Source organism: Bactrocera dorsalis, chromosome 2, assembly GCF_023373825.1.
Source record: "Bactrocera dorsalis isolate Fly_Bdor chromosome 2, ASM2337382v1, whole genome shotgun sequence".
Lineage (NCBI taxonomy): Eukaryota > Metazoa > Arthropoda > Insecta > Diptera > Tephritidae > Bactrocera > Bactrocera dorsalis.
Genome location: NC_064304.1, coordinates 75,840,896 through 75,865,153, shown reverse-complemented (window position 1 = coordinate 75,865,153; position 24,258 = coordinate 75,840,896). Strand labels below are relative to the sequence as shown.

The following is a 24,258-nucleotide window of genomic DNA, read 5'->3' as shown; positions in this document are numbered from 1 at the left end:
ACTTCTAACAATAATAATATGCAAGGAAGCTATGCAAATGTGGTGAAAAGCAACACTGTGCAAATGCAACTGCCGCAAAATCCTCCAAATGGAGGTATTGAAACTATGATTATAAATCTTACACAGTGTATGACACAATTTATGTCTACCATGCAAAACATGATCCAAGATTTAATAAAATCACAAAATCAAATGCTGCAAAATTTATTAAGTAAAAAATGAGCTTACTAAATATCTGCACATGGAATGCTAACGGTGATAACCAACATAAATTAGAGATTATCAGATTTCTGTCTGAAAAGAATATAGATGTAATGCTTATTTCAGAAACTCATCTAACAAATAAAAATAATTTCAACATACCGGGATTTAGACTATATGTTACAAATCATCCGGATGGAAAAGCGCATGGTGGCACGGCAGTGTTGATTAGAAATCGTTTAAACCACTATGCTCTAGAATCTTATGCTACACCACAGTTGCAAGCTACAACAATATCACTAAAAAATCAGGGTTGTGACTTAAACCTTACGGCTATATACTGTCCACCTCGTTTTAAAATTACAGAAATCGAATTTAAAGACTTTTTTGGAACACTAGGTCAAAGATTTCTAGCAGGTGGAGATTACAACGCAAAACACACGTACTGGGGCTCACGTCTTATTAATCCGAAAGGACGACAGCTGTATCAAACTGTTATAAATAGGCACAATAACCTTGAAATAATATCTCCTGGTAAGCCGACATATTGGCCTAGTGATCGGAAGAAAATACCAGATTTAATTGATTTTGCTGTAATCAAAAATATAGATAAATCGCACATAACAGCAGATACATGTACTGATCTATCTTCTGATCACTCTCCGGTACTAATAAAATTATGTGAACAACCCATATTCGTTAATCCAAAAGTGGGTCTAACTTCTTATAAAACAAATTGGCTAAAATATAAAAAATACGTCAGTAGCCACATTAATATTGAGTATAAAATAAATACAGGAAGAGATATTGACGAAAGTATAAGAGAAGTCAATGATATAATAACCTGCGCAGCTGTCTTAGCAACACCAAACAAAAGCTATAAGCCGCTTGGTTTCAGAAAAATCTCTAATAGAGAAATAGAAATGCTTGTAAATGTAAAAAGGCGTGCAAGACGTGAATGGCAGATAAATCGTTCCCCTTCCACTCCGCTTCAATTAAAATCTGCTGTACGTAGATTAAAAAACGCGCTTAAACGTGAGGAAGAATTGAACACCGAAATGTATAAGTTATCGCGAAGAAACGACACACCCTAATTCCCGTCGTAATAAGAGCCTACCACTCTGCACATGTCGCTAAGTCAGCACATTTTGCGTGAGAACATTGGCCAGACATCTAAGTAAACAAACACCATGCACGAGGCGCAAGGTCAGCAAAACGTCAGCAGAGGAGCTACAACGCGATGCGGGTTGGTGGCTTGAGCTAAGTTAGGAATAATTTAAAGAGCACTTTATACTTGACAACTAAGCCGTGATGACGGCAAATAAAATAACTTCAAATTGAATAATACATTTGAATAATTGGCGCCCAACGTGGGGCTCGCGAGTGAAAAGTTTAATAGAAAAATATAAAGTTCTTAACTCGACTCGTGTAACTACGACAGTTGGCTCACTTAAAATCGACAACAATCAACTACTTGGACTCAGCGTGGACTTAAAGAAGAGACAACCTTTGGCCCGATCAATTAACCGGAAGAACCTGAACCTAATTTTAATCTATTCAAATCCAATGGAAGGGTAAGTGAGATGCTCGTTTCCTGGAATAAATATAGCAATAATTGTGAATAAAATAAAGGAAAGTGACAGAACAAAAATTAATGAGTGAAGGTCTGGAAGACCTTTTTAGAAATTTAAAGTTAGGAAGTCAGAAAGCAAATATGAACACGGAACAAATAACCGAGTTAATTAAGGCGGAAGTTAGAAGTGCTTTGGCAGCACAAAGGTTGGAGTTCGATAGGAAGTTAGGAGCAATCCAAAACCAGGTGACAGGCAGCAGGCCAAAGGTAGAAAAATATCTAAAGGTATCTGTAAATCCACTAGTGACATGTGACATAACGCTTGATGCTATCAAATCACTTCCAGAATTTCATGGTCACATAGGCACATATGTGTCATGGCGCGAGGCAGCGCATAACGCTTATGAACTGTTCAAAAGGTACGATGGCAGTGAACGACACTACCAAGCAGTTACCATTTTGAGGAACAAAATAAGAGGGGCTGCCGATGCGGTCCTCTCATCGTTTAGTACTGTGCTGAACTTTAATGCCATTATAGCACGTTTAGACTTTACGTACGCGGACAAACGTCCCGTATATCTTATAGAGCAGGAATTATCTACCTTAAGACAGGGTTCTAGGTCCTGTCTGGAATTCTACGATGAGGTAGAAAAGAAGCTAACGTTACTAGCTAATAAGACTATAATGTCTTACGAGAGTAGCGTGGCAGAAATTATAAACGAGAAATATAGGGCAGATGCCCTAAGAGTTTTCATTTCCGGCTTAAGGAAGCCCTTATGCGACATTCTTTTCGCCTCACGGCCGTCTGACCTTCCGTCTGCTCTTGCTTTAGCACAGGAGGTAGACTCAAACCATGAGCGGTATGCGTTCGCGGCCAATTTTGCTGCCAGGAACGTCGAGGGCAACCACATTAAAAAAAATAATAATATAATTTCAAGCCAGAACAACCATAGGACAAACACTTATGATCCACCCTCAGCTCATAAGAGCCCACACTACTATAGTAATAGGCAGTACAAACCCGGACATGCACCTCATTTTACGGAAAATCAAAGGGTAAATAACGGACGTGACAACGACAGACTAGTCAGAGCGGAACCAATGGACGTTGATCCATCCTTATCGAAATTTAAACACCAATCGTTTGACAGAGACCGAGGTGCCTATCAAGGAAACAGTAATAGAATGCAACAGGGCTATCAACAAAAACGTCCAGCAAATTCTGGACGTTACACAGGACCAAAGATCCAACGTGTTAATCATCTGGAGGAGGAAGTTGAGCTACAGAGTGAATCATTGTACGGTGCAGAAGCCGAACAAGCGGCGGATGACGTAAGTTTAGATCAACTTAATTTTTTAGGGGAAGGTCCCTCCTACCCTGGATTTCAAAGTTCCTAGGAGGGAAAGAAGTGAAACTCCTTATCGATACTGGTGCGTCGAGGAGTTATATGAAACCAACACCGGCTTTAAGGACACAACATTTCAGGGACACATTCTCTGTAAAATCTATTCACGGGGTTACTTCTATCATGGAAAAATGCTACATGAAAATATTTGGCGTAGTGGCAGAATTTTTCATCTTACCGGACTTAACATCATTTGATGGCGTGATTGGGCTCGACATACTAAACAGGGTCCATGCGAACATTGACCTTAAATCGAATGCAATAAATCATGATTTTGGTGAGGAGGAAATCTTCTTCATTTCCAGTCATGACGTAAGCCATCTTAGGCTTCAAACAAATCTAGTACCAACAGACGTTAGGGAAGATTTTTCTAGAATGATCAAAAGGATGAATAGGGTTTTTGCTGACCCCAATGAGGCACTACCGTACAATACAAAGGTGATAGCAACAATTCGCACGGAGGACGAAACACCAGTTTACTCAAGATTATACCCGTACCCACTGAGTGTAGCGGATTTCGTGGACAAAGAAATCAAGGATTTGTTAGCAAATGGAGTTATCCGGCCATCAAGATCACCCTTTAACAACCCTATATGGGTGGTAAAGAAAAAGGGGGTAGACGAAAACGGACAGGCGAAGCAGAGATTAGTTATAGATTTTCGGAAACTCAATGAAAAAACTATCGGTGATAAATACCCAATTCCCGACATAACAGGAATTCTTTCCAATTTGGGTGGTAGTAAATACTTCACCACTTTGGACTTAAAATCTGGTTTCCATCAGATTAAACTATTGGAGCGTGATAGGGAAAAAACAGCTTTCTCTGTCAAGAATGGCAAGTATGAATTTTGCCGGTTACCTTTTGGATTAAAAAACGCGCCGAGCATCTTTCAACGCGCCATAGACGACGTATTAAGAGAGCATATTGGGAAAAGCTGTTTTGTCTATGTAGACGATGTTATTATTTTTTCGGAAAACAAACAGCAGCATCTGAAAGATATAGAATCAATTTTAAATGAATTATTTAGGGCCAACATGAGAGTGTCAGTTGAAAAATCCAAATTTTTTAGGACTGAGGTCGAATACCTGGGGTTCTTAGTTTCACAAGGAGGAATAAAAACGTGTCCAGACAAAGTCGACACAATACGAAGTTTCCCTGAGCCCACCACTCTAAGGGGACTCAGATCATTCCTAGGTCTAGCGGGTTATTATAGATGTTTTATAAGGGATTTCGCTAGAATATCAAAACCATTGTCGAGCATCATGAGAGGCGAATACGGTCGAGTTACTGCGTCCCAATCAAAAAAAATCAGAATTGATTTGACGGACGAACAGAAAAAGACCTTCGAAACAATTAAAGAAATTTTAGCGTCAGAGGATGTAACCCTGACGTATCCAGATTTTAACAAACAATTCGACCTAACTACTGACGCGTCGGCTCATGCTATAGGCGCCGTCCTCTCTCAGGAGGGCAAACCGATTACCATGATTTCTCGCACTCTGTCCGGGAGCGAGGAGCATTACGCTACCAATGAAAGGGAATTGTTAGCTATTGTATGGGCATTGAAAGCTCTCAGAAACTACCTGTACGGCGTAACAAAACTTAATGTTTATACTGACCACCAGCCGCTGACCTTTGCGGTTTCGGATAGGAATCCTAATTCGAAAATTAAAAGATGGAAAGCCTTCATAGACGAATGCAACGCAAAGCTAATCTACAAACCAGGAAAGGAAAATGTGGTGGCAGACGCTCTATCTAGGCAACATATAAATGCTTTAGATAACACGAGCATCGAGACAATTCATAGCGAGGAATCATCAACCCATACAATTGAAAGATCGGAAAAACCGGTAAATTGCTTCCGCAACCAGATTATTGTGGAGGTAGGTACAGAACCTCAAAGAAAAACTTTTATAATTTTTGGAAAAAAGACAAGGCATATCATTTCTTACCGAGAAAAAAAGGATTTATTAGAACTTTTACAGGAGGCCGTAAACACAACAGCAGTAAACGCAATACACTGCGATCTGCATGCACTTGCACAGTTTCAGCACGAACTGGTCGAAATGTTTCCAACAGTTAAATTCAGACATACGGAGAAATTCGTTAACGACATTTCGAATCCGAATGAGCAGCAGGAAATTATCGCTGCAGAACATAACAGAGCGCATCGAGCAGCGCAGGAGAACACAAAACAAATTCTAGAGGATTACTTCTTTCCAAAAATGGAGAAAAAAGTTAAACAATTTGTGGGAAATTGTCGAACTTGCTCGCGGGCGAAGTATGATCGGCACCCAAAGAAGCAGCTTATTGCTCAAACGCCCATACCAACATATTGTGGAGAAATTCTTCACATTGACATATTTTCTACCGGGTCCAAGTTCTTCTTGACGTGCATCGACAAGTTTTCAAAATTTGCGATAGTACAGTCGTTGAAATCAAGAACGATAGTAGATGTCAAACCACAGCTCCTTCAGTTACTCAACATGTTTTTCGGTACTCGAATAGTTTATTGCGACAATGAGAAGTCGCTGAATTCACACAGCATCAAAGCTACATTAAAGAATCACTTCAATATCGACATTGCGAATGCTCCACCACTACATAGTACATCAAATGGTCAGGTGGAGCGATTTCATAGCACACTAATGGAAATAGCACGATGCCTTAAACTTGACAAAAATCTTGATGATGTTGAGGAAATTGTCCTTTTAGCTACGATTGAGTATAACAGGTCCATTCACACAGTAACGGGGATGAAGCCCCTTACCGTATTTCGTTCAATTAAAGATGACAACCAAATACCATGCCGCTTAAGAAACGCACAGGAAAGAGAACTAACAACTCATAATAAGAACAGGCAGGATAGGGAGTTCCCTGTTGGAGAAAAAGTACTTGTTAAAAATAACAGGAGACTAGGCAATAAGCTTACGCCTCTTTATACTGAGGAAGAGGTGGAAAAAGACATGGGTACAACAGTTTTAATAAAAGGGAGAAGGGTCCATAAGGACAACCTTCGTTAAACTTAATCTAGAACCTAGGCGTTTCTAATGATAAACAATTAACAAAAAATTTCATATATGTTTTTAGGATTTTCATAATTTTGGCCATATCAATATCGGTAACGACAGGAAGGTTAATCGACTATACCAATGCAAGGTACATTCCGGTGGTCGGTGAGGACCTTGTAATTTGGGAAAATTCAGGACACATCAAGCATGTTACCAACTTGACACTTTACGAATTACTGAGAGACGAGACAATTAATGCCACAGACCACTTTCCTCAGTCACATATGAGGAAGTTACTAGACGCGGACATAAACCAGATAAGTCGACTGATACAAATGATAAACGCTCACCACAGACAGGCGAGAAGCCTGAATGCACTAGGGACAGTCCTGAAATACATTGCTGGAACTCCTGACCATGACGACTTCAATAGATTAATGAGCACAGAAGAACAGCTAATTAACTCGCAGGACAGACAGTTTACCATAAACACTCAAGTACAGAAAGAAATCAATAACCTTACCATTACAGTAAATAAAATCCTGAAATTAACAAAAGAAAGAGAAATAAACACCGGTCACCTTTATGACATACTACTGGCTAGAAACAGAGCAATTATTACAGAATTAAATAACATTATAACAGCTGTCACTTTCGCCAAAATTGGGGTCTTAAGTCCCATTCTCTTAGACAGTAACGAAATAAATTTCATAACAGGAGACGAGCACTTCACTGACCTTACCGTGGCCGATGTTATGGCAGTAGCTAGAATTAAGATATTACAGTATAATAACATAATTTACTTTTTAATAAGATATCCGATTCCTATGTTTAGATGTAAGAAAATTACTATTTTACCGGTAGCTCATGGCCACCAAATCCTGCACCTAGAAGAATCCATCTTAGCCAAGTGTTATAACCATACCGTAGCCGTAAAGAACTGCAGCGACACAACACCAACGTTTTGCTTACCATCTCCGACTACATCATGCGCTCTGCAACTACTGACTCGCAACACCGCTAATTGCAGTACAACATTTAACAACCTCACACCAATTTCACCGATAAGTGACGGCCTTGTTGTCATCAATGACCAATTGGCTGTCATCGAGGAAAATAATGAGGTCCCTATTACGGTCAACGGAACATACCTCGTGGTCTTCAAAAACAACGTAAAGATTAATGGTACGACTTTTTATAACGAAAATTCTACATTGCCTCTAAAACCTGAAACTCCATGGGCTTCTACAATCAACTTGACGCAGCACACAGAAATATTAAGCGCTTCTTACCTTCACCATGTGAATCTAGAGAATGTTCAAAGGATCAATCACCTGCAGCGATCAATCCATTATGGCCACGTTACAGGTTTCTCAGCCATTGGTGTCGTATTAATCATGGCATTCACTGTTTACGTCCTTCTCAGGATAAGGAGGACCAAGAGAGAGATTATCATAGCCAGGTCCGTTGAAACTGCAATTAAAACCGCTTCTTTGAGGACCGAGGACGTTCCCCATTTAGAAGGGGAGGAGTTATCGCGAAGAAACGACACACCCTAATTCCCGTCGTAATAAGAGCCTACCACTCTGCACATGTCGCTAAGTCAGCACATTTTGCGTGAGAACATTGGCCAGACATCTAAGTAAACAAACACCATGCACGAGGCGCAAGGTCAGCAAAACGTCAGCAGAGGAGCTACAACGCGATGCGGGTTGGTGGCTTGAGCTAAGTTAGGAATAATTTAAAGAGCACTTTATACTTGACAACTAAGCCGTGATGACGGCAAATAAAATAACTTCAAATTGAATAATACATTTGAATAATTTATATAAAGAAGCTGTGTCCGAATTCAAACAAGCAAAATTCCCTTTGGAAAGTCCAAAAGTCCATGAAGCCACCAACTGACTCCAACATGCCTATACGAGACTTGGGAGGAAATTGGGCTCGAAGTGACGAGGAAAAGGCTAATTGCTTTGCAAATCACCTAGAAAAGGTATTTCAACCCAATTTGCCAAAGAACAACTTTAAGTTGTCAATCTTACCCAACACAGCTAAAGAGTCGCTCGAGCCTCTTATGACTTCACCTTCTGAAATCATTGGTATCATCAAAGAACTTAATCCAAAAAAATCGCCGGGACATGATAAAATTTCCCCAAAAATGCTAATTGAGTTACCAATTATTGCTGTAGAGGTGCTCTCTTTGCTCTTCAATGCAATTCTTAGTTTCGGATACTATCCAATTTCATGGAAAAAGTCGCAGATTATCTTGATAGATAAACCTGGGAAAGACTTAACACAGCCGTCTTCATACAGACCAATCAGTCTTCTACCCTGTCTTTCAAAAGTATTTGAAAAAGTATTACTATCAAAGATGTCTCCTTTCCTCCACGAAAATAACACAATACCAATGCATCAATTCGGATTTCGTGCGAAACATGGCACAATAGAGCAAGTCAATAGAATTACTAACGAGATAAGAAAAGCATTTGAGCACAGGGAGTACTGTTCAGCAATATTTCTAGATGTAGCTCAGGCGTTTGATAAGGTGTGGCACGAAGGTCTTTTATATAAGATTAAAAAAATTCTACCTTTAGAATTGTATAGAACCTTGGAGTCTTATTTAAAAAATAGAAAATTTATGGTAAAAGTGGGAGATTTCATATCTGATGAACGTCAGATAAGGGCTGGTGTTCCCCAGGGCAGTGTTTTAGGCCCAACACTATACATCATATATACAGCAGATCTTCCAACAGCTAACAATGTATTAACTTCAACTTTTGCGGACGATACAGCAATAGTGAGCCGTAACAAATGCCACATTGTAGCATCAAGAATATTAACGGAGCATTTAAGTTCTGTCGAAGAATGGCTAGCGAACTGGCGTATAAATGTGAATGAACAGAAGTGTAAGCACATTACATTCTCGCTAAGACCAAAGATGTGCCCGGCAGTAAAAATAAACAATATCTTAGTACCCCAAGCGAACGAAGTAACATATCTTGGAATTCACCTAGATAGAAGGCTCACGTGGAGAAAACACGTATCTAGTAAAATAACATGTATGAAGATTAGAGCTGCAAATTTAAATTGGCTTTTAAATAAAAACTCCAAACTTAGCCTAGACAACAAAGTGCTCTTATATAAAGCGGTCATAAAGCCGATTTGCATGTATGGCATTCAACTGTGGGGTACGACCTGTGCAACTAATATTGATCTAATACAAAGGTTCCAATCAAAAATGCTTAGAACAATCAAGTCTTCACCATGGTACATGCGTAACGAAAATATCCATAAAGACCTTGGTATTCCTATGGTAAAAAAAGAAGTAGAAGACAGCAGAATTAAATATATATCTAAACTCCGAGATCACCCAAACCCTTTGGCTAATGCTTTGGTACATTCCAGCGATCAAACACGACTTAAAAGAAGAGATATGCCTGCGTATTAAAGAGCGACGTAACACCAAAGCAGCTCAATCACTTGCTTGAGTCTGTATAGTTTTTAAATAGATTTAAGATTTCATTACTTATTGTTAGGCTTTAAGAAAAAGCAGATACAATAAATAGTAAATTAATTTTGAAAAAAAAAAAAATTGGTTTCCCACAATTTTAATCACCGGTTTTTTTTCAATATTTACTAACGGTTGTTTTTCCAGATTGTTATAACAGTTTTCTCAACTGTATCACAAACGTTTTTTTTACACTTTTATTTTATTTAGTTAACGCGTCACCGTGACCGATATGTTATTTTTTCCCAATTTTTTCACACTTTTAACGCGTCACCGTGACCGATATATTATTTTGTGTTACCAATAGTGCCGTCCGGTACGGCTCGAAGGACCATAGAAAGTTTCCGATAAAACCATACACTAATGGGTATCAAACCCGCGGACTCACCCGTTGAATTGTAGACGAAAGTGAAGGAGATGATTTCGACAAGCTGGCAAACGATGCGTATATGCGCGCGGATCGTAATTGAAAGAGGCTGGGCGCCGTACGCCCGTCCCTTTTGATGATTGTGTTTGGTGTCCTCAGGTGTGGTGTAGATGAGGATGCGTTGAGTTGGTGTGTGTGGGATGAAATGATGACGTGTTGAGTTGGTGTCTGTGCGATGAAAAGATGATGTGTTGAGTATGGTGTGTATATGTGGGGTGTAGATGTATTATACTAAGAGGGGGGTTAGGTGCTCATTTAGCCAATGCTTTTTTCACTAAATATTACAGTTTTCCATAAGTCAAAACTTTTAGTTTTGTATGTATTAGCGAACGATAATCCCTTTTGTTTATTTATAACCGATTTAGGTGTTTTTTTTTTCTTGCAGCACGGCCGTGTATATTGCTATATCTATGCATTTTCCGCACTGTTTCATCTAACATTTTATTGCGAAACACTGCTATAAGTTCATCGTTAATTTTCGAGACTGATAAATGTTGATTTTCCTTTTTTTACACTCCTTCCTTACTGTCAGCAACTTTGGTCGTCCTCTGCGGTTCGCGTTTTCTGAGTTAGCGCGTTCTTTGCACTTTTTACCACACTTTCTATAGTTTGACGACAGCGGTTAAACATATCACTAATATGTTTTGTGGATTTACCTTCACACTCACTGACATATTCGTCGTAAGATTTGTTAAAAAAAACGAAAGTCATTATATATACAATATTGGAGTTGGGGCAGTATTGACTCGATTTTACGTTTAACTATTATCATGTCACATAGCAAAAAAAATTTACCTGGGTTTTATTAAAGTACCTCACATACAATCACATCATATGCACCAAAGTCAGCCGGGTATTCGAAAATCCGGATATTAGATACAATATAAATGGTAAATATATATATATACATATATTGGGTTTTCAAAAAAGTCTTGCTGTATTTTCGCTAGTTGGTGCTGAAAGCGCGTAGTTCTAGTTTTATTCGTCGCATCGGGTCATGCTATACCTTTTTGGAAAGCTCATTTCACGCGCTAACACGTGTTTGATTGATTGTCGTTTCTTTTAAGTCGTTCGTGGAGCAAAATAAACAGAAAATACGACATATTTTACAGTACTACTACGATAAAGGCAAAAATGCATCTCAAGCCGCCAATACAATTTGTGCAGTTTATGGACCCGATACAGATTTCATTTCCACCACACAACGATGGTTTCAACGTTTTCGTTCTGGTGTAGAGGTGGTCGGAGATGCGCCACGCTCGGGAAGGCCTGTCGTCGAAAATTGCGATAAAATCGCTGAATTGGTCGAAATAGACCGGCATAGTAGTCATCAAACCGTTATAAAACATTTGAAGAAGCTTGGAGTTACTAAGAAGCTCGATGTATGGGTGCCACACGAATTGATTCAATAAAAATACCGCAAGACTTTTTTGACAACTCAATATTATATTCTGTTATGAGTAATATATATTTTGTAATTTTTTGAGCTAACTCAAATATTGGCCGTAATATGCGGTATAAAGACACCAGGAAATCATTATATTAGGCATATAGGGGCCCGAGAAGAATTGACCCGATTCAAGCCATTTATGATACATAGAACTACCACTAGTACTATCAGGAAAAAATCCGTTCCGAATTTCAGTTGCAAATCTCTCACATTGAATGATATTTTCGGTCAAAAGTCAACTATAGACACTGAGACCAACATATTCAGTACCTAGGGTCATGAACAGTTTTGTTTGGATTTTGTTTTTAAGGGAATTATTACTGAAAATTTTATCTAGTTGCTTCTTGATTTTTGTACTGGAAAGTGAAAGAACCAAGGGAAGCTTTTAAGTATGCTATATGGGCAATTGACGAGGTTAAAGTCCGATTTCGTCCATTTTCACTCTGTGACATTGATATATAAGAATAATGCTACGTACTAAATTTAGTTTAGATTTCACCAAAAATGTGCCCCATGCTTCGTCCAATTTTCACACTGGTTCCCATTAAGCCCTCTCATACCACCTCGGGTTAAAATCTAATGTCTCTATCGTAATTTTTATTCTCCTTAATTGGCATAGACACCGCTTACACGATTATAGCCGAGTTAACAACAGCACGCCAGTCGTTTCTCTACGTGGCGCCAATTGGATATTCCAAGCGTAGCCGGGTCCTTCTCCACTTGGTCCCTTGAACGGAGTGGAGGTCTTCCTCTTTCTCTGCTTCCCCCGGCGGGCACTGCGTCGAATACTTTCAGAGCTGGAGTGTTTTTGTCCATTCGGACAACATGACCTAATCAGCGTATCCGCTGTCTTTTAATTCGCTGAACTTTGTCAATGTCGTCATATATCTCATAGTTCATCGTTCCAACGAATGCGATATTCGCCGTGGCAAACGCGCAAAAGACCGTAAATCTTTCGCAGAAGTTTTCTCTCGAAAACTCGCAACATCAACTCATCAGTTGTTGTCATCTTCCAAGTCTCTGCAGCATATAATAGGACGGGAATTATGAGTGACTCATAGAGTTTAGCTTTTGTTCGTCGAGAGAGGACTTTACTTCTCAATTGCCTACGTAGTCCGAAGTAGCACCTGTTGGCAAGAGATATCTTGCGTTGGATTTCGAGGTTGACATTGTTGTTGGTGCTAGTTCCTAAATAGGCGAATTTATCTACGACTTCGAAGTTGTGACTGTCAACAGTGACGTGAGAGTTAAATCGCGAGTGCGACGACTGTTTGTTTGATGACAGGAGATATTTCATCTTGCCCTTGTTCACTGCCAGACTTATTTACTTTGCTTCCTTGTTCAGTCTGGAGAGAGCAGAACTAACGGCGCGGGTGTTGAGGCCGATGATATCAATATCGTCGGCATACGCCAGCAGCTGTATACTCTTATAAAAGATTGTACCTGCTTAAGTTTTGCAGCTCGAATTATTTTCTCTACCAGAAGGTTGAAGAAGTCGCACGACAGGGAGTCACCTTGTCTGAAACCCCGTTTGGTATCGAACGGCTCGGAGAGATCCTTTCCGATCCTGACGGAGCTTTTCGTGTTGCTCAACGTCAGTTTACACAGCCGTATTAGTTTTGCGGGGATACCAAATTCAGACGTCGCGGCATAAAGGCAGCTCCTTTTCGTGCTGTCGAAAGCAGCTTTGAAATCGACGAAGAGGTGGTGTGTCGATTCTCCTTTCAAGGGTCTCTTTTACGACTTGGCGCATGGTGAATATCTGGTCGGTTGTTGATTTGCAAGGTCTAAAGCCACAGTAACAAGGTCCAATCAGTTTGTTGATGGTGGGCTTTACTCTTTCACACAATACGCTCGTCAGAACCTTGTACGCGATGTTGAGGAGCTTATCCCACGGTAGGTGGCGCATATTGTGGGGTCTCCTTCCTTGTGGATTGAGCAGAGCACACTTAAATTCCAATCGTTGGGCATGCTTTCGTTCGACCATATTTTGCAAAGACGCTGATGCATGCTCTATCGTAATTAGTTATTGATTTATTGCGTTTTTAGTAGTTTTAAACAGTACCGATATATGGGAAGTGAGCGGGGTTATCTTCCGATTTCGTCTATTTTCACACCGTTAGAATTCTTATAATATTCGAGTTTAGCAAATTTGGTAGTTGTAGCCCCAGTTGTTTAGGAGATATGTGCATTAAACCTATTATAGAGCAGAGCCATCTTTTTCTAAATTTTTTACCCACAGGTGCCCCTTTCTACTGCGCTCCCATGTGTCAAATTACAGCTTATATCTTAATTTAGTGCTTAGTTATGGCACTTTGTAGGCTTTTGGATAATGGTAATTTTCCGTAATTTTTTTGTACTAAGAAACCCGCTTACCAAGTTTTAGCAAAATGTCTAAATTTTTACTCATAGGATAGACAGACGGTCGCTCAGATTTCTACTTTACTCCTCGTCCTGATCATTTATATCTAAATAACCCTATATCTTTTTCGCTTAGTTTGAGGTGATACGTACAACCATCAGGTGAACAAACCTATTATGCTCTGTAGCAACAGGTTACAAGAGTATAACAATTTCCATTCAAGTGCAATGCTCTGAAAAACTGCTTCACCATTCCTAACTTGATCACGTATTAAATCACTATGAAAATATTTTTTGTTTACAAATTTACCCTTCCTTTCTCTCTTTCAATGGTAGACTGAACCGATTGCGGAGAATATGGCGATATCACTGTTTCTGACAGAATTGAGAGATTGACCGATATTGTCAGAAAAAATCGTCTATAGGGACTGAAGTTCAAAAAAAAAGTAAAAATCCGATTTCGACAAGGTTCAGCCATTAGGTGAAACACCTTAAAGACACTCACCCCTATCATGCATTTCGATTACGTTCCCGCTCTACGCTCCGCCGGAGTCGAAATTAGGTATCATGCGTTGCGATTGGATTGAAAGAAGAAGAGGAAGAGCTATAACTCTTTCGAAATCAGCTGTTTGCTTTGAAATATGTGAAACTGGAACATAACAAAGCAAAAATACACAAATTATTGCTGTTCAAAGAAAATAAATAAAAGTAAAATTTTTATATTGTTATTATTTTTATTAAACGTAACTATGGAATCTTTATCCGCGGCGATATTACTGGTTGAGGAGGAGAGCAGCGCATCTCAGAACGCTGGGGTGAGAATTGAAAGGAGAAGATTACGAGATATGTGCGATCCCTTCCAGATGAATGACGGGCTGTAAGTAATTGCTCGTGAAAATAGACATTTGTCTTACAATTTGTTTACTTATTTAGATTCAAAAAAATTTTCATCTGAATAAGGACGCATTCAAGTATGTCCTAGATACGTTTGCGAAAGAAACGACGGCAAGTAAATTTGATGCTACCTCTTTCCAAAAAGCCTGCACATTTTCCTTAGGACGCTAGTGGAAACCGTTGGCTATATCTAGCTTACTCTCCATCATATCTGCCAATTTTCCATATTGCTCTGGTGTTGTTTTTTTTTTTACCTGAAAGCATATCAAAAAACATCACCAAAACTGTGTTTTACAACTTTTAAATACAAGTTTTACTTACATTTTTAGAAAATTAAAAAAAAATCCCGCAAATAATAAAATTTTCGCAGCAAAATACAAACACAAAAAGTTCTCCGCCAACAAAATTGCAACTTAGCAAAACGGAGCTACGATCGAAATGCATGATAGACAGAATTGTAAATTTCGAAGTTGAACTGAACGGGAACGGAACGCATGATACCAAAGTCGCCAAACGGAGAAAATTTCAATCCAAGTCGAAATGCGTGATAGGGGTGACTATTTGTGCAAATTTTATTCCGATATCTTCATTATTGGTGCTTAATGTATATAAATTAAAACGTTTTCGGTTATTATTTTGTTTATAATGGTGAGCTTTGCCTGGACACTAAAATCTAAATAAGCTTGAAACTTAACTTAAAGCAAAGCCGTTCGTTGTTGCATACGTGACATCACTACGGATGTCCGATTTATTTCGACCAAATTTTTCAACTAAAAAAATCAGGAGACGGACGCAAGTGGGCGATTAAAATCGAAAGAGACAAGTACAATTTTGTATCCTACTTTTATATTAAACTATTTTATATACCTGCTCATTTTTCCTCGGCAAATTTGTTTTTAATAATTGTGTCCCCTAAGGACAGCAATCCAGGAACTACGTGGTTATAATTTTGTTTTGCCGTTGTGTTTAGAGACATCAGCCGTTTTCCCCCTTTCGTTTTGTTTTCTTTTTCGCATTCCTGTTGATTTTGGCATTGCCAAGCACCCAAAATAGAAATATGACTTAGATGTGCCCAACTGTTTTATGGCCTCTAAAAATAGTTCTGGGCGTACACGGGAAAATCCTTTTCGGAGGATTTAAAAAATTGCGAGAACGCCGTTAAATGGCAAAAATGAGAAATCCGCCGTTGCTGAACCAATAAGATAGTGAATCTGCTGAAAATGAGAACAAGAGTGGCAAATCCGAGAACGCAAAACAGCGAAACTATCAATACAATAATTTTTGCAAATTGTGCACGAAAATAAAAGAACTCGAAAGTATTATGTCCGGTCAGAGACATATAAATCAAGCTATGCGATAACTTGTAAGTAGCATAACGTACTTGTATGGCAAAACAGAAAGTCCTGAACCCAATCGAAAAAGCGGGAAAGCGTCACAAATATCGCCTTTTCACACTGAAGTAAATACCCAAAAAAGAGCCTTGGAGATTTGAGTCCTCTTACCACCTACGATGAAGCCAAAAACATGACTGAAAAGGCACAGGCAAGGAAGTTGCGAAAATAAATAATAAAGACACCTCAACAAATAAACCAGCACCCGCGAAATGGATAGACATGGTAAAAAAGAAGAGGCCGATGGAGAAGAAAATTATGTTGAAACCAGACGCCATAACTCTAACAAAAGAGGATACAAACATCCTGCGTTGAATTAAAGGTGACAGTGGTCTCGAGGGTTCAAATGACGGAACAAGAAAACACATTGCCCTTATATGCCAACGTGCTTAAGATGTGAAGAGTACCCTTAAATTTGGCAAAGTAGAAATCGGATGGTCGGTCTGTTGGTTTCCCTGTTTCCCGCTCTTATAGATGTTTCCACGCTGACCACATGGCGTGTAAATGTTGCAGTCTGATCGACAGGTTCTCTCTTTGCTCACATTGAACGCGGGCCATGTTACAAAGTACGTATTAGCTCTCCAAGTTGCATGCTCTGCAAAGGAGAACATACAGTTCTGAGTACAAATTGCCCTAAATACGTGGAGTTGCTAAAGACAACGTAAAAATTAGAATATTGCAGCTGAACTTAAACCACTGCGCTGCAGCACAAGCCCCGCTGCAACAAAGCAGCATTGATGCTGAATGAGTAACATTCCCAACGTTGGGAAAATACTTGGATTACAAATCCCGCAATGTTGTTTACTGAGATATGATGCAGTAAAATAGTTTCTAGATCTTTCCGATGCACAGTGGTTCCATTTGTATGGAGGATAGCGATAAAAATAGTTAGAATAGAGATACTGACCTGCAATATACACAGCATATTTCTGTTCATGCAAGTACGATATTCTGAAAAAATCGCAATTGTATAACGCCCACTTTTCATATTCTACATACATATATAATTCTCAAGTTAAAATACCTGAGCATGTGATAAATTTTGTTTCAATTCCCGGATTTATTATTAATAAATAGAAAGGAAAACAGATGTGGCATTTAATTTTATAAAATTAAACAATTTATTTTTTACAGTTCAAATAAAATTTGTATCAATTTGGAAGAAAAATAAGGACGTTGTAAACCTCAATAAAAAATTCCTTTACGTAATTAGTCTTCCAACAATTCTATTGTAGATTTTAATGCGTTTTTCTTTTTGCATGGCAATTTTCGTTGACCTGTAATAAATGGATCTGAGCTCAACAATAACATATTAAGTAAATCCGTATTTGTTGCAATTCGAGAAGTTTTCCTCGTATGTTGAAGCCTATACCTCTTAATATCCTTGTTTTTGGCTTCCGCAGCTTCCTCTGATAGTTCTCCAATGGATATTATTGCACTTTCGATGACTTCGGAACCATGCACTAGGATCTTGTGAACTGAAGGTGGAAGATAGAACCAAGGGTACTTCTCTACAAGCCCTTTAGCAGTTTCAAGTGCGAATTGCTTAAATTTGTCCGCGTTTATTTTAATCTCAGAGAGAGAGAGTGAGACAACAACAACTAATTCTACATTTGTTTATTGACATTACTTGCAAAAACCAATGCTATAACACGCACATTTGATGTACAAAATACACTTTGAAACTAAAAAGTTAGGTTAGTTTAATGAACTTTATTTAGAAACCTGCAAATCCCTGCACATGAACTTAATATTATTTTAAACTATATACTTTTATCAACATTTACACACTAATCCGGTCACTGCATTCGGTTGACAAAGTTACTAAATCTCCAAATACATTTAACAAAGAACAACAAAACTGAATCAAAAAGACACTTCATTAAAATTTGTTATTCTAAAAACAACAGCACAATTTAAAAACTTGTTATTACTGAAAAATAATACTATTACCATCTACTTTAATTTCCATTTTCAGTATTTTTATTAAGACACTTTCTTAAATTAAACTTTTGCAGTTGAATGTACACGTTGCTTTCGCTTTTATTTTTGTCAACTATTTACTTCTGTGCAAGGCCGTACATATGTTGCTTTCACTCAAGAAGTTCCGTTAGAAATAATCGAAACAAACTCAAAATACATAAATTTGATGGCATATGCAACTATTTATTTAGCTATAAGCCCAATATATAAACATAAACTTTTTTATTTTTGTCGTATGGGAGGAACCACCGTGCGATGCTCAATTTTAAATTATTTTTCTTCTGAAAATGTAAATAGTCATTAAAGTTACAGTTAATACACCATTTATTTTCCCTAATAAATCGTGGGCAACACCACGGGGCAAAGCTAGTACCTAATGTAAGGACTTCCGATTTACTTGTGACATCCTATGTAATAAATTTGCCTCTTTGTATACATATCTTTTATATCTTATTTCCGTAAAATAGATTGATTTTACTTGTAGAATATATTTTTGTACAAAATAACTTACTCCTCCTTCGCATTCCTTTTGTTTCCATCATGTTACACGAATCAGGCGCACATAATTTTTTCCTGTTCTCAGACGCCAGGATAATTCTTGATCAAATATACTTAAAAATAAAAACGAATTTTAAAATTTTATTTCTTTTAAAACTAAACTTTACAGCTTATCTGTTGTATTCATACATAAGCGTATTAATATCGTAACTTATATATACTTTCTTTTTAGAGGTGTTTCAAAATTTGTACAGACAAGGATTAAATATATTATCATATATTTATATATGCTACATTATAAATTTAAATTTTGAAAAAACTTTATTCTGACTTGAAATGTTAAATATCATTAGATAATTATAAGATTACACAATTACAAGTTCGGGATTAGTTCGCTGTTTCACAAGCATCTACCCAATCATTATACACATCTATTGGCTCTGACAGGAAATTTATACTCGTCTGGAAATCCTCGAGACAAACTCTGCAAGTAACTTTAGCAGTATTTCTACTCTTATCCCTGAAAAAAAAAATACATTAAATAATGTGATATAATGTTGAGAACATAAATAACGTTATTTGCTTAGCAAAATAACATACATCCAACATATGGACCATAATTAAACTCTTGGAAATGTTGCTTAAACAAGGAAGAAAGGGCTAAGTTCGGATGCAACCGAACATATTATACTCTCGCAACTTGCAGGAATCAGAGCCAGAGAAATACCTTAAGGTGTAAAATGTCAACCAGAGGATCGGAATCAAAGCAATTTTATATACAGTGGATCACAAAAGTATTTCCCTTATGAAAATTATTAATTAAAACTTCGTGTTTTTGTGCTATTAAATAATTTTTAATATACTTTTCAATTAAGTTAACAAAATAAATTATTTGTACTTCAATAACTCATTATAAAACTTAACAGCTATTTCATTTTTTATTAAAAACCTAACAAAACCTAAAATTATTCAGAATTATTAACTCACAAAAGTATTTTGCTTTTGAGTAAAAACTATTTAATATTACGTATGAAAGCCATTACTTTTACAGACAGTTTCCAAATATCTTGGAATTAGTTCTATCAACTTTCGGCAAAAGTGAGGGAGTATTTTCTCCCATTTCTCTTTTAAAACTCTTTTGTGCACACTTTTTGATGAAATTTGGTGATTCCGTACTTTTTTTCTATATTTTCATTTGAATGTATTTCGGGGCTTTGTGGCGGTGTTGGCAGACGTTTTGTGTTAAAGGGAATTCACATTTTAACGTCGTGGGCTGTATGTTTCGGGTCATTGTCGTATTGAAATAAGAACTAAGCTTTTTTACATGTCTATTTTTTCAGCACTGGAATGCAAATTTTCAGTGATAATGTACATATAAATAAAGATGCGTATCTATTCTTCCGTCTATAGAAACAAGATTCCCGACTCCCTGAGCTGACATGCAGCCTTACACCATGACGGAACCACCGCCGTGCTTAACTGATGCTTTGACGTTTTTGATATTTAATTCATCACTTAGTTACCGCCAGACCATATGACGACCATCCGATACAAAAATGTTATATTTGCTTTCTTCAATAAATATCACAGTTTCCCAAAGATCAAAACATTTAATTTTATAGGTATTAGCGAATGAAAACCTCTTTTGTTTATTTATAACCGATGTAAGTGGTTTTTTTCTTGCAGCACGGCCGTGTAGATTGTTATTTGTATGCATTTTCCGCACTGTTTCATCTAACATTTTGGGGTTCATCGCTAATTTTTGGGGCTCATAAATGCGGATTTTCACGATTCCTTCCTTCACTTCCTTTACTGTCATTAACTTGGGTCGCCCATTACGGTTCGCGTTTTCTGAGTTACCGCTTTCTTTGCACTTTTTACCACACTTTTAATATTTTATATTTTGTGGAAATCCGGATATTAGATATACGATATATATATATGTATATGGTAATATATATATATATATATATATTAATTCAATTGTATCTATTTTAGGTACAAATATATACTGTTATGAGTAATATATATTTTGTAATTTTCATTGAGCTAACTCAAATATTGGCCAATATATGCGGCATAAAGACGCCAGGAAGTTCGAAAATCATTATATTAGGTATATGTATACTAAATTTCGTTTAGATTTCACCAAAAATGTGCCACATCCCTTGTCCAATTTTCACACTGGCTCCCATTAAGCCCTCTCATACCATCTCTATTTTCACACTGTTAGCATTCTTATAATATTCGAGTTTAGCAAATTTGGTAGTTGCTCAGGAGATATGTACATTAAACATATTATAGGGCAGGTCTTTTTCTAAATTTTTTACCCACAGGTGCCCCTTTCTACTGCGATCCCATGTGCCAAATTACAGCTTATATTTTAATTTAGTGCTTAGTTATCGCACTTTGTAGGTTTACGATTAATAGTGATTTTTGGGCATGGCAGTGGTTCGATTACGCCCATCTACGAACTCGTAATTTTTTTTTTGTACTAAGAAATTTTTACTAAAGTTACATCTTGCACGGACGGATGGGCGGATAGACAGGCAATCACTCAGATTTCAACTTTACTCTTTTTCGCTTAGTCTTAGGTGATACGTACAACCATCAGGTGAACAAACCTATTATGCTCTGTAGCAACAGGTTGCAAGAGTATAACAATTTCCATTCAAGTGCAATGCTCTGAAAAACTGCTTCACCATTCCTAACTTGATCACGTATTAAATCACTATGAAAATAATTTTTATGTAGATATTTACCCTTCCATTCACTCTTCCAATGGTAGACTGAACCGATTGCGGAGAATATGGCGATATCACTGTTTCTGACAGAATTGAGAGATTGACCGATATTGTCAGAAAAAATCGTCTATAGGGACTGAAGTTCAAAAAAAAAGTAAAAAACCGATTTCGACAAGGTTCAGCCATTAAGTGAAACACCTTAAAGACACTATTTGTGCAAATTTTATTCCGACATCTGCATTATTGGTGCTTAATGATATAAATTAAAACGTTTTCGGTTATTATTTTGTTTATTTTCTTTATTTAATAATGGTGAGCGTTAGCTGGATAATAAAATATGAACAAGCTTGAAACTTAACCTAAAGCAAAGCCGTTCGTTGTTGCATACGTGACTTCACTATGGGTGTCCAATTTCTTTCCGCATTTCGCATAAAGTCGTAAGCGAAAAGCGTGAGACCGCAAATTCGCTAAATCAGGCCACGCGACATGAATGCGACAAACATTGTGTAAAGTGGACGCATTTTTTGTGCGATCCAGTCTTTTCTTCCAAGTTTTCACAGCAATTTTGACCAAATTTTCTCCTGTAAAAATCAGGTGAAGGACGCAAGTGGGCAATTCAAATCGAAAGATACAAGTACAAGTTTGTATCTTACTTGTATATAATTAATTATTTTATATATTTGCTCATTTTTCCTTGGAAAATTTGTTTTTAACTGCTTTAAATGAGAACAAGATTGGCAAATCCGAGAGAACGGATTAAAATAATAAAACAACATATCATACATATACCTTAATTCTCAATATTCATTTCGATTTATGGGAATTAAACAAGATTTTATATTGCAATTTAATTTATTATAAGAGATAATTTTTAAGCTATTTTCACGTTTCTATTGTCTCACTTCTCTCGCTTTTCGTAGCCCTTACGAATGGGATACAGCAAAAATGTATTTACCGTTAGTTTTATTGGTGTTTTAAGAAATAGCTTTGATACAAGCAGTGGTAAATTTCAACCTTTTATTTTTTTTTATTTTTGGCCTATTAATTTGATCAGTGTGCTGTGTTTATACGAATTTAAAAGAATGCCATTTGACTTTCCAACTTTTAATGTTCAAAATCAAAAAAAAAGAAAGATAGCATGATTTATTATATGGATGATATACACTCTCGCTCATAAAAAAAAGCCGATCGAAAATGTCTTTGAAGTTGTGTAATTTTTTGGGTTTTTAGGGAAAATTCCGTTATCAAATGCTAGTCAACATGCAAATTCCGTTAATAGATGTTTCATTTATAAATGCTTGTTGGAGTAAAAGTACAAAAATTTAATTGAATTTAATATTATTGGGTTGTCAAAAAAGTCTTGCGGTATTTTTTTTGAATCAATTCGTGTGGCACGCATACATCGAGCTTCTTAGTGACTCCAAGCTTCTTCAAATGGTTTATAACGGTTTGATGACTACTATGCCGGTCTCTTTCGACCAATTCAGCGATTTTATCGCAATTTTCGAAGACAGGCCTTCCCGAGCGCATCTTCGACCACCTCTACACCAGAACGAAAACGTTGAAACCATCGTTGTGCGGTGGAAATGGAAACTGTATCGGGTCCATAAACTGCACAAATCGTATTGGCGGCTTGAGATGCATTTTTGCCTTTATCGTAGTAATACTGTAAAATATGTCGTATTTTCTCTTTATTTTGCTCCATGTTTGCGACGCTATAACTCACGAACGACTTAAAAGAAACCACAATCAACACGTGTTAGCACGTGAAATGAGCTTTCCAAAAAGGTATAGCAAGACCCGATGCGACGAATAAAACTAGAACTACGCGCTTTCAGCGCCAACTAGCGAAAATACCGCAAGACTTTTTTGACAACGCAATATATTTTGAGTAACTGGCGAAGAAAGTCAAATTAAAGTGAAAACGATGGTTTTGACTTCAAAGCAGAAAATAGATATTATTGTGTTTAAAAAGCAACAGATAGCAAATTTTTCTATTTCTCAAAAAGTTGGTTGTAACGAATTATCAGTGAGGTTTTGGGAAATTTATTTGAAAACTGATAGTGTCTTCCGCCAGCCTGAAAGCAGTCGTCGAAGGAAGACGAAACGTCGGTTGAAAGAAAATAATTTGAATGCCCGAGTAGATGCAAAATCTCCGCTTCTTACAGCAAAAATTCCCGTCTTACCCGTTCAAGTTGGTGCAGATAAAGAGCTAATTAGTTAGGAAATGAATGAAATCGTATTGTGTTCTCAGACGAAAGCAAAATAAACCTAATTGGATCAGATTCTGGAGTCATGGTTCGTCGCAGATACAATGAACGATACAGTGATCAGAGTACTATTAAGCATAATAGTACTACTAACTAATAATAAACTTTTCACCTTGCATTGCTTAACGAATATGAAGATATTTTGGGGATTGAGTCTCTTCTATGACCTGGGAATAGCTCTGATCTCAACACTATTGAGAACCTGTGGGCAATTATGAAGCACCCAATTCGACGCTATAAAGCAAAAAGCATTGAAGGACATTGTTGAATTTTGTTGGTATAACGGAATTTCTTCAGACGTAATTAAAAAAAAATATAGTTTAAAAAAACTAAAAAACACGCATTTAAAGCATATCAAACTAAAAAGTGAACAATAATTCTTTGTATAAACTAACAATAATAATGAAGGAAAACTTCCTGAATTATTGTGAGAAAAGCGTGGGGTGCTTTGTGACATATTTTTCATATATCGAGCATGCCACGCTTTTCTCACAATAATGCAGGAATTTTTCCTTCATTATTATTGTTAGTTTATTGTAG

At 37.2% G+C, this 24,258-nt stretch overlaps 3 protein-coding genes across 3 annotated transcripts in view; all 3 read right to left on the bottom strand.

Moving 5' to 3' along the window:
- Positions 1 to 24,258, bottom strand: part of LOC125776722 (SAFB-like transcription modulator) — an 89,263-nt gene that overhangs the window by 27,271 nt on the left and 37,734 nt on the right. The gene's annotated exons all lie outside the window — the stretch shown is intronic.
- The window catches only part of LOC125776679 (uncharacterized), a 125,356-nt gene that overhangs the window by 92,568 nt on the left and 8,530 nt on the right, over positions 1 to 24,258 (bottom strand). The gene's annotated exons all lie outside the window — the stretch shown is intronic.
- Positions 18,826 to 24,258, bottom strand: part of LOC105224167 (transcription elongation factor 1 homolog) — a 31,456-nt gene continuing 26,023 nt past the window's right edge. The window contains exon 2 of the mRNA XM_049450333.1: positions 18,826 to 19,224. Coding sequence (XP_049306290.1) covers positions 19,092 to 19,224 — 133 coding nt within the window. The 3' untranslated portion in view covers positions 18,826 to 19,091. The remainder of the gene's footprint in view (positions 19,225 to 24,258) is intronic.